Source organism: Carcharodon carcharias, chromosome 10 (assembly GCF_017639515.1).
Source record: "Carcharodon carcharias isolate sCarCar2 chromosome 10, sCarCar2.pri, whole genome shotgun sequence".
In the NCBI taxonomy this organism is placed as follows: Eukaryota; Metazoa; Chordata; class Chondrichthyes; order Lamniformes; family Lamnidae; genus Carcharodon; species Carcharodon carcharias.
The window spans coordinates 124,334,029-124,350,731 of NC_054476.1; the positions used below are offsets into that span (position 1 = coordinate 124,334,029).

The window sequence follows — 16,703 nt, forward strand, 5'->3', positions numbered from 1 at the left end:
TAAAAATACCTGGAAAAACTCAGCAGGTCTGACAGCATCTGCGGAGAGGAACACAGTTAACATTTCGAGTCCGTATGACTCTTCAACAGAACTAAGTAAAAATAGAAAAGAGGTGAAATATAAGCTGGGTTAAGGGAGGGGGGGAACGGGTAGAGCTGGATGGAGGGCCAGTGATAGGTGGAGATAGCCAAAAGATGTCATAGACAAAAGGACAAAGAGGTGTTGAAGGTGGTGAAATTATCTAAGGAATGTGCTAATTAAGGATAGAAAGCAGAACAAGCAAGGTACAGATAGCCCTAGTGGGGGTGGGGTGGGATGAAGGGAAGGGATCGAAATAGGCTAAAAGGTAGAGATAAAACAATGGATGGAAATACATTTAAAAATAATGGAAATAGGTGGGAAAAGAAAAATTTATATAAATTATTGGGGAAAAAAGGGGGGATTGGAAAGGGGGTGGGGATGGAGGAGGGTTCATGATCTAAAATTGTTGAACTCAATATTCAGTCCGGAAGGCTGTAAAGTGCCTAGTTGGAAGATGAGGTGCTGTTCCTCCAGTTTGCGTTGAGCTTCACTGGAACAATGCAGCAGCCAAGGACGGACATGTGGGCATGAGAGCAGGGTGGAGTGTTGAAATGGCAAGTGACAGGGAGGTCTGGGTAATGCTTGCGGACAGACTGAAGGTGTTCTGCAAAGCGGTCACCCAGTCTGCGTTTGGTCTCTCCAGTGTAGAGGAAACCGCATTGGGAGCAACAAATGCAGTAGACTAAATTGAGGGAAGTGCAAGTGAAATGCTGCTTCACTTGAAAGGAATGATTGGGCCCTTGGATGGTGAGGAGAGGGGAAGTAAATGGGCAGGTGTTGCAACTTCTGCGGTTGCATGAGAAGGTGCTGTGGGAGGGGGTTGAGGTGTAGGGGGTAATGGAGGAGTGGACCGGTACCCAGGAGGGAACGATCCCTGTGGAATGCTGCCAGGGGGTGTGAAGGGAAGATGGGTTTGATGGTGGCATCATGCTGGAGTTGGCGGAAATGGCGGTGGATGATCCTTTGAATGCGGAGGCTGGTGGGGTGATAAGTGAGGAGAAGGGGGACCCTATCATGGTTCTGGGAGGGAGAGGAGGATGTGAGGCCGGATGCGTGAGAGATGGGCCAGACACAGTTGAGGGCCCTGTCAACTACAGTGGGTGGAAAACCTCGGTCAAGGAAGAAGGAAGACATGTCAGAGGAACAGTTTTTGAAAGTGGCATCATCAGAACAGATGCGATGGAGGCAAAGGAACTGAGAGAATGGGATGGAGTCCTTACAGGAAGTGGAGTGTGAGGAGCTGTAGTCAAGGTAGCTATGGGAGTCAGTAGGCTTGTAATAGATATTGGTGGACAGTCTGTCACCAGAAATTGAGACAGAGAAGTTAAGGAAGTTAAGGGAAGTGTCAGAGATGGACCATGTGAAAATGATGGAGGGGCGGAAATTGGAAGCAAAATTAATAAATATTTCCAGGTCCAGACGAGAGCATGAAGCAGCACCGAAGCAATCATCGATGTACGGAGAAAGAGTCGTGGGAGGGGGCCTGAGTAGGACTGGAACAAGGAATATTCCGCATACCTCATAAAGAGACAGGCATAACTGGGGCCCATGCAGATACCCATAGCCACACCTTTTATTTGGAGGAAGTGAGAGGGGTTTAAGGAGAAATTGTTCAGTGTGAGAACAAGTTCAGCCAGACAGAGGAGAGTAGTGGTGGATGGGGATTGTTCGGGCCTCTGTTCGAGGAAGAAACTGAGAGCCATCAGACCATCCCGGTGGGGGACAGAGGTGTAGAGGGATTGGACATCCATGGTGAAGTGAAGGCGGTTGGGGCCAGGGAACTGGAAATTTTTGACATGATGTAGGGTGTCAGAAGAATCACAGATGTAGCTGGGAAGGGACTGAACAAGGGGAGAGAGAATGGAGTCAAGATAGCAAGAAATGAGTTCCGTGGGGCACGATCAGTCTGCCGGGACAATCTTTTCAAAGTTGCATTCCCAATTTGCAAAGCATTGCAGCATACTCCCATGTTATATGCGAATTGTGCTAAAGAGCTGCTAATGGTAAATTATATATGCTGACCCCACAAATTACATATATAGGTATATAGTTACATAGCATTTACAGCACAGAAACAGGCCATTAAGCGCAACATGTCACAATGGTGTTTATGTGCCATGTGAGCTTCCTCCCACCTGACTTCAGCTTCTTTCTTATCTTGAAATGACTGACCCCCTCCTAACTGTTTAAATTTAGTGGGCAGCATGTCCATAGGAACATCACTCTAAACAGCATGGTCCCTTCCTCAGTTACACAGATTAGCAGGCTGATTATCAACCTGTTGAATTGCATCATGAACAGTACTTCCATGGCCAACAACTCCTGGAGTGGGACCCCATAAACCCAGAGCTTCTGGCTCAGGAGCAGGGGCTCTACTTACTGAACTAGAAAACCTCCATGGGTACTAATGATATCAGCAGACAAGCAAATAACACAATCCCCTGCCATTGTTTTGTCTGCTGTTTTAATTTTATTTGAAATGGATTAGCATTCAAACAACGTTGTTGAAACACACGAGGCCAATAGCAATTGCTAGCTTTATATCATTGTTCCCATAAACTTGAAATAGAAGTTGCTGAAAAACTTCAGAAAAGCACAGGATCAGAATGGTTTGATTTTTTTCTCATTTCTTTGTACCACAATTATTCTATGGGTGATCTATGTTGCATATGTTTCAAACAGGGATGAGAGGGAACTGAAAACCCAATTCCCTTCCCTTACTGTCCATAATCGGTGTCCTTTTGAAAAGGAAGATGTGTGTGTTTCTTAACCCCTGAGTCTGTGGTCAATTTAAATAACCAGCAGCAAGCTATTATGGTTTAAATAAAGCATTATTTATTCATGCATTCACCCCAAAGATCTAATGCTATGGGACTTACTTAGCACTCATACACACACATGAGAAAAAACAGTTAAAGAGACTAATGCACTGTTACAAGTCATAAACAAAAGAATAGTTTGTAACTCACATGTTTGGCTTGTCTTAGGAAAAAAGTGTTTTCACTCCTGAAGGGTAGTATAGATGAAATCGGTAGCCAAAATCATATATCAGGGTTATTGCAGGATTCCCTCACAGTGGTGGATTTTCAGCAGGTCACAAAGTTAGCTACCTCTTTCCAGGAGATCAAATTTCTGTTCTGGTGTTCTTGAAAAGGAGCAAGCTGGGAGGCCTCACAAAGCTGCAGTGTCAAGTTTTAAGGCATAGATGGTGCTGCTTTGTGGCTGATGTTTCTTGCCAATTGGTTTGCAGGCTGACTGACTTCTCCCTGGTTCTTGGGTGGCCACATGATTAATACTTCTATTGTCTAGCCAGAATGATTTGCAATTCAAGGCTATTGCTACATAATGGGTGATGAATGGCGGCCATTCACACCTACTTTGGATTTAACTAGTTTCTGCAGCTGTCTTTTATTAAGCATCGAGCTTGGAGACAGTGGGTCTAGAAGTCCTTGGACTTTGTGTTGTGGGTAAGTCCACAAACAAAAGAAGGTGTGAATTCCACATATGGGTTCATCTTGGTATATTCATTCAAAGGAGGCACTCCACCCATGGTCATTCAATTAGGAACTTTCTGGATACTTGTGATACTTCTATTCTGTGCAAAAATTGTAAAAGTCACCTGACACTCGGAGCCATCTTAGCAGCCTTTTAATGCCCATTAAAAAAAAGTCAGTTTCAGAAAATTCTATGCTGAATACAGTCCATGTTTAAATTTATATATATGACATGCCTTTACTGGACATGATATATAGAACATTGGACGAGCTTCCTCAACATTGATTTAACTTGTGGAAGATTGTATCATTATAAAAGTCTCATGTAAATTAATTAAGGTTTCTCGGTTCAGTTCAGGCCCAATTAGCATTGATTTCTTTATCTCACTCAGAAAAACTATGAAGGATATAAAGAAAGAACTTGTATTCATATCATGCCTTTCATAACCTCAGATTACCCAAAATACTTTACAGCCAATGAAGTATTGTTCAAATGTATTCACTGTTGTAACATAGGAACAAAGGAAAATATCCTATACAGGTAATTGATTAAACCACACCTGGGGCAGAATTTTACACCTTGCAGGCGGGCGCACACTCGACCCGATCGAGCATAAAATAGTGTGAGAAGACGAAGGGCGAGCGTCCCGACATCATCCCACACGCACACGACCTTCAGGTCGGTGGGCGTGCGCGGGTCTTGGAGCAGCACCCGCCGGCAATTAAAAGGCCACTTAAGGCCATTAAAAACCCAATTTCTCCTGATTTTACGTTGCCCTTGTGATTTCGCACTCGTCACACGGGCAAAATGGGCAGGTGGGCAGCCCACATTTTGCAAAGCCTCATCCAAGGGCAGGATAAAAAGGATCAGCAGCACTGCCATTGTGAGCAGTGAGGAGTTTTGGAGGTAGTTTGCTGCTGGTTGCTTATTGGTACTTGGCAGCTTCATCTCTGTTTGGGGCTTCATTCCTAGCATTTCCAGGCTTCATTTCAGGCCTCTTTGGTGCCTCCAAGGCCCACAGAGGATTCAGACGTGTGGACCCTTCCAGACATCAGTCAGCCTTCCATTACCCTGGTAATGGGGATTGTGGTCTCTGCTGGTGGCATCTCCTCTGAAGAGGAATAGAGGGGCAGAAGTGAGAGCAGGCCAAGTGTCCCAATGCAGCCTCCAGGGGAGCGACCTGTGGGAGGAGAGGCACAGACACAGGGGTGCATGGCCAGCAGATAGTCCAAGACAGAAGGGGCCACAGAAGACGCCACTATCCCACTGCCAGGGTTTACAGGCGGCGATGCAGTTACCTCAATATGTCTGAGGTGCAATGCCAAAGGAGGCTCCGCCTCTCCAGGGAGACTGTGACCTCCATCTGTCAGATGATTGGGCCTGAGATCACCTCCAACTGTGTGAGTGGACACCCCATGCCAGTGGCTCTGAAGTTCACAGTGGCCCTCAACTTCTTTGCCTCCGGCTCTTTCCAGAAGTCAGTGGGGGATCTTTGTGGAGTCTCCCAATATGCTGTCCACAGTTGCATCAAGCTGGTGACAGATGCTCTGTTCAGGTGGGTAATGACATTTATTCATTTCTGTACGGATGAGGCCAGACAGGCTGAGCGAGCCAGAGGCTTTGCAGCCATTGCTGGGTTCCCCCACATCCAGGATGCAATTGACTGCACACATGTCAGCGGGTCAGCTGGGTGCCTTCGTCAACAGGAAGGGATTCCACTCCATGAACCTGCAGATAGTGTGTGACCACAGATGCAGATTCCGCAAGTCTGTGTTAGGTACCCTGGCAACTCCCTTATATCCTGAGACACTCCCAGGTACCAAGGTTATTCAGTGCTCCAGCCCAACTGGATGGATGGCTGCTGGGCGACAAGGATTATCACTTGAAAAGGTGGCTTATGATTCCTCTCCACCATCCTAGAACAGAGGAAGAGCAGCGTTATAAAAGGAGTTATGCCTCCACAAGGGCTGTGGTAGAGAGGACCAAAGGTTTTCTGAAGATGCGCTTCTGATGCCTAGGCCATTCAGGGGGAACACTACAATACCCCCCCTGAGTAATGTCACTGATAGTGGTTGCATGCTGCGTTCTCCACAATCTGAAACTGGCAAGGGGGGACCCACTGCAAAAAGAGGATCTTGATGCAGCTGCACAGGTCACAGGGGATGAATCCAGTAGTGAGTCAGGTGAGGAGAACACTGATGGCATGGAGGCAGATCTCTGGATCCTTCAGGGAGGCAGGGGCGCCTCGATCCAACACTCCTTCAGCTAGGCTGCCGAAGATCTGCTCCCCCCTCACGCCAGGGCTGCTGCCTCCATCCCGGATGTTTGAAATGACCCTTTCATTTGAACCCAAAGTCCACTCAATGCCTGTGCAATAAAGTTTAGAGTCACTCACATCCAGCATTACATACTGGCATATCCTACACCAAAGAAAATGTGAAGCATAATCAGGCTATTACGACAAAAACAAAATTTATGTGATTTTCACAATCAAAACAAATTAACATTACTATCTCTGGTGTTCATTTCCACACCAGTAAACATAAACAAAACATTACAGAACAGAAGATCACCTGTGGTCAGTCCCTCTTGTGCTCATGATGCCTTAAACTTATGTTTCCGAGTGCTACATCTTGGTCCCCACCCCCCTCTTGCTGGCACTGGCATTAGAGATAGCCAGCTGACTCTGCTGTCTGTTGGCCTTGATGACATTGGCAGTCATCCTCTGGCCAGTGGAACCTGTGCTGGCCCCGCCTGGGAGGGAGTGGCCAGTGCCATGGCTGGCATCTCCCCAGTCCTCGCAACCTCATCAGTTGCCACGTTCACTGGCGGAAGGGTGGAGGAGCTGCTGGCATCATCCAGAGGGCCCTGAGAGGAGTCCACAGAGAGGACAGGCTGCTCGTGTGCCAACATGAGATCGGTCTGGACCTCCCTGCTTGCCATTGATGGACGGGCACCCAGATGGGATATGGGGTGCCTTACCCACCTCCCACACTGGTACTGACCACCTGAGGTCATTGCCTGTGTGAGGATTTGCAGGTCTGAGCGTAACCCCAGGAACCCCTGATTCTGTCCCTGGAACTGCCTCTCCATGAGAGTTGCCACTGTCTCCTCATGGACTCCTCCTCATGGACTGACTTCATTGATCTCCGCCAGATCCTCCTGCACATCCCACTAGACATCCAGCGTCTGCCGCCTAATGGACATCTCCAGAGGCTCATCATTTGCCTTCGACTGAGCATCGTCCTGGTCTCCAATACTCCAATGACTGCCGGCGTCCTGGGCAGTCTCTGCCTCCACCTGACTCTAAAGAGAGTGTGAAGTGTCCTCACTGCTGCGCTTCGACATTCTAGCCGTCGATCTAACACCCACCAAGGTGCTGGTATCTGCACTAATGCCTGGTACAGAGAGCGAGGGTGAGGCAGGTGCAGCTGAAGCCCAGCGGTCCTCTGGCATCAGGGGTGGTTCTTTGGGGTCCTGCGAATGAGTGCCTGCTGGGGATTCTAAGGGAGAACAACAACATGTCATTAGTTACAGTCATCACCCTGTCACTGTGTATGCCAGGCATCCTGGTGAAACAATGGGGATCTGCATTATGATGCCATCGTCTTTCAATGATCAATAGGGACTCCAGGTTTGAGGCTCCCATCAATGAAGAGACTACACAAGAATGTTTGCACAATCTGAGAGTCTCACTCTGTGCACTGCACTTTACCTTTATCTGGCACCCCAGCCTCTCCAGCTCCAAGGCATCCTGCTCAAATCTTGTAAGGATTAGGAGGTTTGGGGGCCTCCGCCTGTCCATGACCTTTTCAATGTTGTTATGGCTCCTCTTCTCCTGAAAGGACAGAGGAGCATTGATTATTCCACTCTCTACCTGCAGCGCCATTGCAGCCTGGCCAACCCCACTTGAGGAGCACCTTGCAGGGCACATCCGAGTTGTGACCCTCGAGCTGCAAGGCACTCAGCCCAAGCAGCCAGGGCTCACCCCTTTGGCCAGGTCCGGCCTCACTGACAGTTGACACTCAGACTCGAACACCCATGAGCTGCACCAAGGGACGGCCAGCCCTTAACACTTCACCACACTGATCCATGCCAACACTGTACTCACCCTTCCTGAGCGCAGCAGGTCTTTGAGCCTTTTGTGCCACTGCACCCATGTACACGGAACAACATTGTGGCTGCTGACCTCGGCTGCCACCTCCTCCCAAGCTTTTTTTGTCAGGTGTGGTGGCCTCCTCCTTCCACCTCTGGGGATGACAGCGTCCCTCCTGGCAGCCGCCTCCTCCAAGAGCATGGTGAGGCACTCGTCCGAAAACCAGGGGGGCTGAGTGCCCACCCGACCTGCCCCCCAGCCTGGCGTTTCCAGCCACAGTTGAGGCCATAGCTTCGGGCTTCAGCAAGCAGAAGATATGTTCTTCCCTGACAGCGTTCAAGTAGCTGCCTGTGCCCTTTTTAAACCACCCACCAGGTCGCCATTGGACTCGACACCCGACAGGCCCCCCTGCCCCCGCCAGGCCCTTCCTGACCATTGGGAAGATGTGTTTCACGATGGAAGGGCTTTAATTGGCCAGGCAGCATGAAATGGCGGTGGTGGGCCGATCGTGGGCGGGGTCCTGTTTCCCGACCAGTCCCGGGACCTCCGATCGCGTGCGCCCACCAAGGGTAAAATTCAGGCCCTGGAGTAACTCCCCCACTTGGTGCATGATATAGTGACCTTGGAAAAGATTCAGAAGAGAATGATTCCTAGAGGTAGATCTTCAGTTAGGCTCGAGGGCCTTGGTCTATTTACACCAGAATAGCTTAGCGGTGATCTGATAGAAGGGTATAAATAGTCTAAGGGCTGGATAGCTTGCCTAATGACAGATTATTCCAGTTGAGGAATAAGTATTATCGAGGACACAGGAGAGAGCTCCGATGTATAGAGCTGAATGGGATACAGGGTAGAAAGGTCACCTGCCTTCAGTGTTGGGCAATGGCTGCTCTTCTGTGACTCAGCTGGAGGTGCATTTTCAAGAACAATGAAGATGATTTACATTTGGTTGGCTGTTACTTCATGCTGTACCTGGTGCAAAAGAAGACAGTCCATTCAGTGCCTCGGCTGCCTCTCAATTTTATGAGAATAATTGCTTGAAAATGAGTATGCAAGAAGGATCATGTAGAAATCAGAATTCTAGCTGTATAGGATATATATTATTCCATATGTGCTGTGCATGAGGAATGCTATAAAAATGCAAGTTATTACTATAAGCATGCCAAGAGGAGGTCAGTAGTGGAAAATGCCACTTGATTGAACGATTGTAGTGAATAGGCAGCCAATAATACACCATGGCCAATCTTCCTTTCTATATAAGTCGATGGTGGATTGTAAAATTGGAGGCTAATTGACTCCTGCCCTTTCTGCACCAAAGTTGAATATCGCCCCTATAATATTCCTTGGAGCACCCTGTACCATTATAAGCAACGAACCAATGTAAGATTAGGAGAAACCTGATATAGCATACATGTGTATGGGGTGTTGGCTTAATCTTGAATCGTTACCGTTCTCAAATGTCTCACTTTACACCAACTTTTTTGTTGAAACAATTTTGGATAACTTTAAAAATGCAAAAACAGTACCCAATTTAGGTATTTTAAAACAATCATAATGTTTTAAAAAGTCAATGATACAGTAGTTACTTGTCTCAACATAATAGCTTTTACAGCTGCAAATGTAACTTAGTTATCAGGTAACAAGATGTAATTCTTGAGGTAAAGAATGTAGCCATGTGAAGCTTTGTGGAGGACAGAAGTTTTGTTACTTCAGTGTAAAATGTTCCATTGCTGCCCTCTAATGCCAAAACATGCACACTACAGAGATCGACTGTTAAATTTTGCACGTGTGATAATAAGATGTTGACTGAATGCAGCTTATGCTGTTTTAAGCACAATAGATTTTTTTTGTCTCTGTGCTGGATTTTTAACCTGCAAAATCAAAAATAGCATGCGAGGATTCATTCCTAATTCTAAAGACTGAACAAAATATCCTTGCCAGCAACAGCTAACAAAAGAGAGGAGTAAGTCTTTTCAGACATTTCAGTAGTTAATCATCCTGGGGAGGGGGGTGTTATTTACAATCCCAAGCATGTTATCCTATTGTGGTTTGCCCTGTTTTCCTATATAAGTACCTCCTGATGTTGAAGATGTTTTTCCTATTCAATTCATACAGCACGGCATATGGACAGTCAAACTTCTGGGAACCCCCTGAGCAAACACTAGGATACCTGGGGGTAGACTTTGATTCTTAGCCATTTCTGAGGCCTTTGAAAAATGGACAGGCTCCTCTGTGGTCGACAGCTGGAGGGCAGAGATTTTCATCTTACGGATTGAATTTAGCAGTTCTCAGAAGAACAAAGCAGGAGCATGTGCGAATTTTGCAGCCGGCAGGCAATGAGCTTATCTGTGTTTTAAAAGGCCAATACAACTTGGCCAAATAAAGCTAGAAAGCAGTCTACAGTTTTAGGGACCTTGTTTAGAAAGGAGATATTTACGTATATTAAGTAATGTAGGGAAAAATACAGTTCATTGTTTTAGCTGTTCATCTACCTCATAAATTTTTTTTTTTTAGTTTGTATTGGTAAGAGTGTTTATCCGGTCCAGTCAGCTTTCATGTTACTCGGTGCCTGTCTGAGCCAAATCTGCCATTAAAAGCCTCATTTGAATGGTAACAACAACATGCGGGTATCCTAATGCAACTTGCTGATCGAGCCCGGGCAATTCTAGACCCCTGGGCAGGGAGATAAGCCAAGAGAGAAGAGCCCAGGCTGGCAGCAGCACTCAATGTTGAAATGGGGCTATAGCTTGTTTTTTGAACAGTCTCCAATGGCCCCTTTAAGGATGACTGATTCAACCATTCAAGACCTGGTGCAACCAGGTGGAGCAAGTTCAATCCAGTTATATTGGAATCTTGCATCGGGGATCTTACAACCAGCAGAGAGTCCCCATTTCCCTTGTCAAGAGGCTTGTTTCAGTTGAGCAAGCCCACACGAATATGGTATAATTGTGCCCAGGGCATCAATATGGGCATCGAGATACAAAACCGATTTTCAAATCCTGACTGCCTGTTTTTCAGATGCAGATAAATGATTGTGATTTAACCCCATAGGTTTATTTCAGCATGAATGAGCGAGGTTGGGTCAATGATGGTTATCATCTTGTAGCATTATAATCTTATGAACCAGAAAGAAAGGATTAAAAGAGTATTTTATTTATCCCAATCAAATGCTTTCCTCTCTTGAATGGATTGAACCCTTGCTAAGACATTATTGCACAGGCGCTGGGCTATCTCCAATATTTTGGCTTTGACTGTTAGTCAAATGTAAACCTTGACAGTGAGCACTGGAAGACTATTCAACATTGAGTTATCACAGCCAAGCCCAATTCTTTCTTTAACCAATATGTGCAATTCCAGCAGTGGTCATTGAACAGCTTAAGTTGAGGTCAGTTGCCATGTTGCTGTAGTCTGGCCCTGGTGTGTTCGATTCACCTGACCTTCCTGCTTTATTGGCTCAGCATACCACAGGGGTGCCTCACTGAGCAATGGGGGAGTTTTGTGTTTTAGGTATCTAGTGAAAATGAAGTGGACATTGCTAATAAACAATAGTTATATTGCAGCCTCCTTTTTCCAATGAAATTAGCAGTTGTTATGTATTTCTTTTTTCAGCTTGTGAGATATACGACGGATAGATACCTGTACCTCGGATCCCTGGGGTCTACTGTGCTGCTGCCAGATACACGCTGCCTGGTGGACAATAAGAAAAGCCGATTTCCTCAGCTTCTAGATTGTGAAAAAGTGAAAAATGTCTACCAGAAGTCCTGGCGTTTTGTGCAGGTTAGTGGTTAGGTCAAAGCACCCCTGTGTTGGGATTTTCTCCCTCAATAGCGGAAACATTGCAAAAATATAAATCTCATAACGAGCATCTTCTGTTCTTTCAGAAGAGGAGCTAACACGACAGGGGATAATTTTCTAAATGTTTGCATCTAAATGTGGAACTGCACCTGAGGTTGTGGATCGGCAAAAATCCCACCATGGGCACTGATGGGCCTGTTGGGCGGGCGGTGCAGGAGCGGGTGCAGGTGGCTGCATGCCTCATCGCCACCTGCACCTCCATTTTACACAGCCGGGCCAATTAAGTGCCGCCCAGCGTGAATCGCGGCTCCCGAGGACAGCGGGAGTGGGTGGGCGGCGGTGGGACTGCACTGACTGTCGGGTCCAATGGTGACCTGGCCTGTTTTAAAAAGCTGCTGCAGCCTTTCAAAGGCTGCGAATCCTGGCCAGTGGAAGGGCTCCCCAGAGCGCTGCTGGTGGGCAGGCCAGGCAGGAGGGTAGGGTAGGGGGTGCACTTTGTCCCTCCTTTTTCAGTTGATTCCCTTGCTGCCCTCCTCGAGGAGGTGGCAGCACGGTGGGAGGTCCTAGTACGCCAGGATGGGAGGAAGAGGCCCCCCCCCACATAACCAAACGGGCCTGGGAGGTGGTGGCGGAGGTGGTGAGCTCCCGCGATGTGGTGTCCAGTGTTGTCAGTGCTTTAACGACCTGTTGTGCTCGGGAAGGGTGAGTACAATGTTGGCATTGGTCACTTAACCCAGCAGTTAGACTTACCCCACTCCCCCCCCCCCCCACCCCCCCCCCCCCCCACACAGCCACCAACTCTGAGCGTAGTGACTGCCTTGAATCATTGACGGCGTGTGTCCTTCACAGGGTGGACCAGCAGATATTGCCCATGCCGAGGTCACCCTGAGAGGGTGGTGAAGAGATGGGTTCTGCCCCCGCAACATGTGGTACACTGAGACCCACACTATTGTTTTGGAGGCAACCTGGAGGAGTTGGACCTTGGCACAGTGCTGGAACTCCAGGACATGTCAAAGTCAAGGTGATGACATGCTGGGACTGGAGCTTCAAGGTGGTGTGGCACCGATTGATCCGCTGTCCTCTGCGCTCCATGTCCTTGTGCCTCCTTGTTATGGAAGGTTAGACCATGTGGTGCCTAATGAGATGCAGGGAGCATTTGGCCGAGGGGGTGGGGGTGGAAGGAACAGGCCTAGCATCTTTGTGTGGGTGTTCGGCAGCAGTGGAGTGAGAAGGCACTGGAGCTCTGCAATGTCCCACTCTGGTTGGAGTCGGCCGTCTGCGAAGAGAGTCCAGGTACAATTAGCACTAATCAATGCTCTTCTTTCCTTTTCAGGAAAAGAATGCACATAATGCAGCCGAGCAGGTGAGGACTGGCGGAGGGCTGGCACAGTTAACAATTCTCAGCCGCTTCGAGCATGAGGCCCTGGATCTGGAGAGGCGCCATGTGCCCAGGTCCACCGGTGTTGCTGAGGCTGGGGTGCTACAGGCAGGTATGTTTGCCCAGCAGTGAGGTCAACATTGTTCTCCCAGCAGCCATGGCAGTGCTGAATGTTCAGTGATTGAAGTTTGCAACATGGCTTGACTATTGCTTATGGAAGAATGAGCGCATAATGATCCCTGGGGGACAGGGATACACATTGACATTGTCTCCACGTTAACTGATCTTTGTTCTTCCTTTCAGCATCAGTGGAGCAGGGCCGGGAGGAGGAGCAGCAGAGGCCCCCTCTCACACCTGAGGGCCCTGAAGTCTCACCAGCGTCACACCATCTCTGCCAGGCAGGCACCAGCACAGATACTAGCACCTCGGTAGGAATTAGAACATTGGCTAGTGTCCCAGGGAACAGCGATGAGGGCACTTCACCGTCGCTGGAGGAGCTGGTAGAGACAAAGTGCCCGTGGTGCCAGCAGTCGGAGGACTGCAGGGTGCCTGATAATGTGCCTCTGGAGTCGTCCACAATGCAGGAAACGCAGCTGGGTGTGCAGGAGCATCTGGTGGAGATACATGAGGCTATGCTTGGCTTGGTGTTCATGGTGGAGGAGTCTCTGTGAACCATCGCCGAAACAATGAGCCACATGTCCGAGCACCATGCGTCCTCCACGGAGAGAGTGGCGACTCTCATGGAGAGGCTGCTCCAGGAGAACCATTAGGGCTTCCTGGGGATGCGCTCTGACTAGCAAGCCCTCATATCGGCATTGACCTCAGCTAGTCAGTGCCAGTGTGGGAGATAGTCTGTGCACCAAGTTTCCAGCTCGGTGCCCATCTCCATCCACAGTGAGCAGGGAGGTCCGAAGCGACCTCACATCAGCGCAGCAGCTGCCTGTTGTCTCTGTGGGCTCTTCTCAGGGTGCTCGGGATGAGGGCAGCAGCTCCTCTGCCCCTCTACCAGTGACGTTGCATCCGATGAGGCTGTGACCACTGGGGAGATGCCAGCTGTGGAACTGGCAGCTCCATCCCAGGCAGGGCCAGCACAGGCTCCACAGGCCAAAGAATGACCGTCAAGGTCATTGAGGCCAACAGGACAGCACAGTGAGCAGGCTGTCTCAGATGCCACTCCCAGCGAGGGGTCATCACCAAGACATATCGGAAACATAATCATAAGGCACCTTAGGCACGCTGGGGTTTTATCACTGGTGCTTTTGTGTTGGTCACAATGAGGTCTTTATGAGTTGGTGTGACTTTTAACATCTTTTTCATTTTTTTTTAAGTTCCTTTGGTTGTAATATTAAATTCAGACATGTCACCATGGCTGAGGGTGCCTCTTTTCTTCTGCAGGTGGATGGTTTCCAATAATGTTATGAGTGACTTGTGGGACATTCAGCTTTATTAACAAGGACCTTAGTCAATGTTCCTAACCAGGCGGATTTACACTTAGTTATCGAGTATGGAGTCTGCAGCCCAGGCTTGTTCTGGAGGCCCATATGTGGTGTGCTAGCTGAAGGCTTGTTGGGTTAAAATCTCCTGGGTGTCCCTGCCTCCCTGGAGTATGCCAGGTCAGCGTCTACCCCCTCAGCATTTCCCTGTGCAAGCTATCTCCCTCATAACTGCAGAGATCTTAAGTGAAATGAGTTAAAATCTATGTTGTTGGGGGTATGATTACATGATATAAAAAGAAACGTTTAAGTTAACTCTAATTTACAGTCTCAGACAACTAGAAGGACAGATAGGGTATTAATAATTGCAAACCTTTCAGGTGAGGGCAGCATCCACTCCGAAGGTTGGGTAGAAGTTATTATTTTTTTTTAAATTGGAGTTAATATAACTGTCAACTAAGCTCACCTTTTGTCTCCTCAGAATGGATCAATCCTAAACCTGGAAACTGGCCGTTGTTTGGAGGTGGAAAATAGCAAAAAAACTGACTTTGGAATGGAGCTGATTTTACAGCAATGCTCAGGACAAAAATGGACAATTAAAAATGTCTTAAAGCAAACAATCTAGTCATGAACCAGGATGATCCAAAGGAAGCTGGATTTCTTTGGACTGCAATAGACTAGTAACTTTAAAATATTGTTGTTATAGACTTGGATATGGGAACAGCCTCAAGTCTCCAACATCATTCGGGTAATTATTGCAAATCCAAAATGGATTATGTCTTCAGGCCAGGATTTTTATTTTATTTTTATTTTGTGATTTTAAAAAAAGATACAATTTTATTGAACGTTATATATTATCAAGTGATAAAGGTCAGTTCGAAAAAATCTGTACAATAAATTAAAATATTCTGTGTTTAAAAATTGAAAGAACACACTGTAAGGTGCTTTGGTCAAAGCTAACCATTGATATATGGAGCTAAATGAAACAAGCACTGCTATTACTTCTCGACAATCATTTGCCGTTTTTGTTTCATTTTGGGTTTCATGCTGATTCTCAGCCTTTGAAGGTTGTGTGCTCTGAGCTTGACCGTTGTCATCCCGATGTGCATGAATCCATAAGTGCTAAACTGCCTTCGCATTGACGCTATTTAGTCATCAAGTACTCGTACAATATACATCAAGTAGAAATGCCATAAGGAGTATTGAATGGAAATACAGCATTGATGCATTACAAGTTGATCTGTACTTGGGGTTACAATACTTTGCTGGATCAATGCAAGGGTGGAGAGTCCTGCACTGTATCCGGCTGTGCTAAACCTGCTCTCAAATTTCTCAATGTTTTACAGTACCACTATTTCTCACCTTGATAAACACATATGGACTTAAAACCAAACAAATAATAAAACCTGTCAAATTTCATCATTGGATACCATGGATCCTCTTATTACTAGAATCACTTTGCAAAGGGGAAAAAGGTAAGGATGGAAAAATAAATAGAGTTGAAATGGAATCCTGTGTGGTATAGATCAGAAGGGACATTGCATACAATAGGATGGACTAAGTCAGCAGCAAACTAGGGCTTGATACAAATTTCTAAATAGCATTGTCAGGCATTTCCTTGTATCAATATTGCATTTACTGTCTGTGTGTTGTAAAAGTGAAATAAAGATGTGGCAGAGCCACTAAAAGATACTAAACAGTTGGAAAGGATGAACTCAAAAGTCCTGAAATGTTTGCAAAGCACCAGTACAAATGTAAATCTGCTCACAGGACAGCACACATCACTGACACCAAAGTTTTGTGTGGAAATATGTTACTGGGGTGGTTTTCCTCCACATTACACTCCACATCCGCCTCTTCCCAGGGCATGATGCAGAGTAGGGCAGAACATCTTGCTCGTGGCTTCCACCTCATTTGCACTTCACACACACATTTCCAGTCATAGTACAGTCAAAGCCAGAGTCAATACACCCAAATTCCAATTCAAATTAAATTTAAAAGACGTTCAAGTGACATTCTTAACAGGAGGAGTGGCTTAAATCTTTATGGAGTGCTGGCCCTCAGGTCTGCTGCTGGGAGAAGGGTTTCCAGCCCTCCCGGAAAGACCAGGGCCAGAATCTTCGGGTCAGCGAGCGAGGACGGGGCCCTCATACTGATGCATAAAATGACGCACAATGTCCCGACATCACCACGCGTCATTCAGGTCTTGAGTTTGGCGGGCATGCACTAGAGTCGGCTGTGTGCCCCCCGAATTGTCAAAGGTCTATTAAGACCATTTAAACAGCAAGTATAATGATTAACTGAGCTGCTCGTCCAATACATTTATCACAAAACCTCATCCACGAGCGGGATGAGGTTTCATGAAGGTTTTTAAACTTTAATAAAAATTTTCAAAAAAATTCATAGATATGTCCTAGCTCATGTGACA

At 47.1% G+C, this 16,703-nt stretch overlaps 1 protein-coding gene across 1 annotated transcript in view; it reads left to right on the plus strand.

Annotated features, from left to right (window-relative positions):
* Positions 1-15,942, plus strand: part of galnt17 (polypeptide N-acetylgalactosaminyltransferase 17) — a 488,896-nt gene extending 472,954 nt beyond the window's left edge. The window contains exons 10-11 of the mRNA XM_041197649.1: positions 11,279-11,446; positions 14,757-15,942. Coding sequence (XP_041053583.1) covers positions 11,279-11,446; positions 14,757-14,900 — 312 coding nt within the window. The 3' untranslated portion in view covers positions 14,901-15,942. The remainder of the gene's footprint in view (positions 1-11,278; positions 11,447-14,756) is intronic.
* Positions 15,943-16,703: the final 761 nt, after the last annotated feature.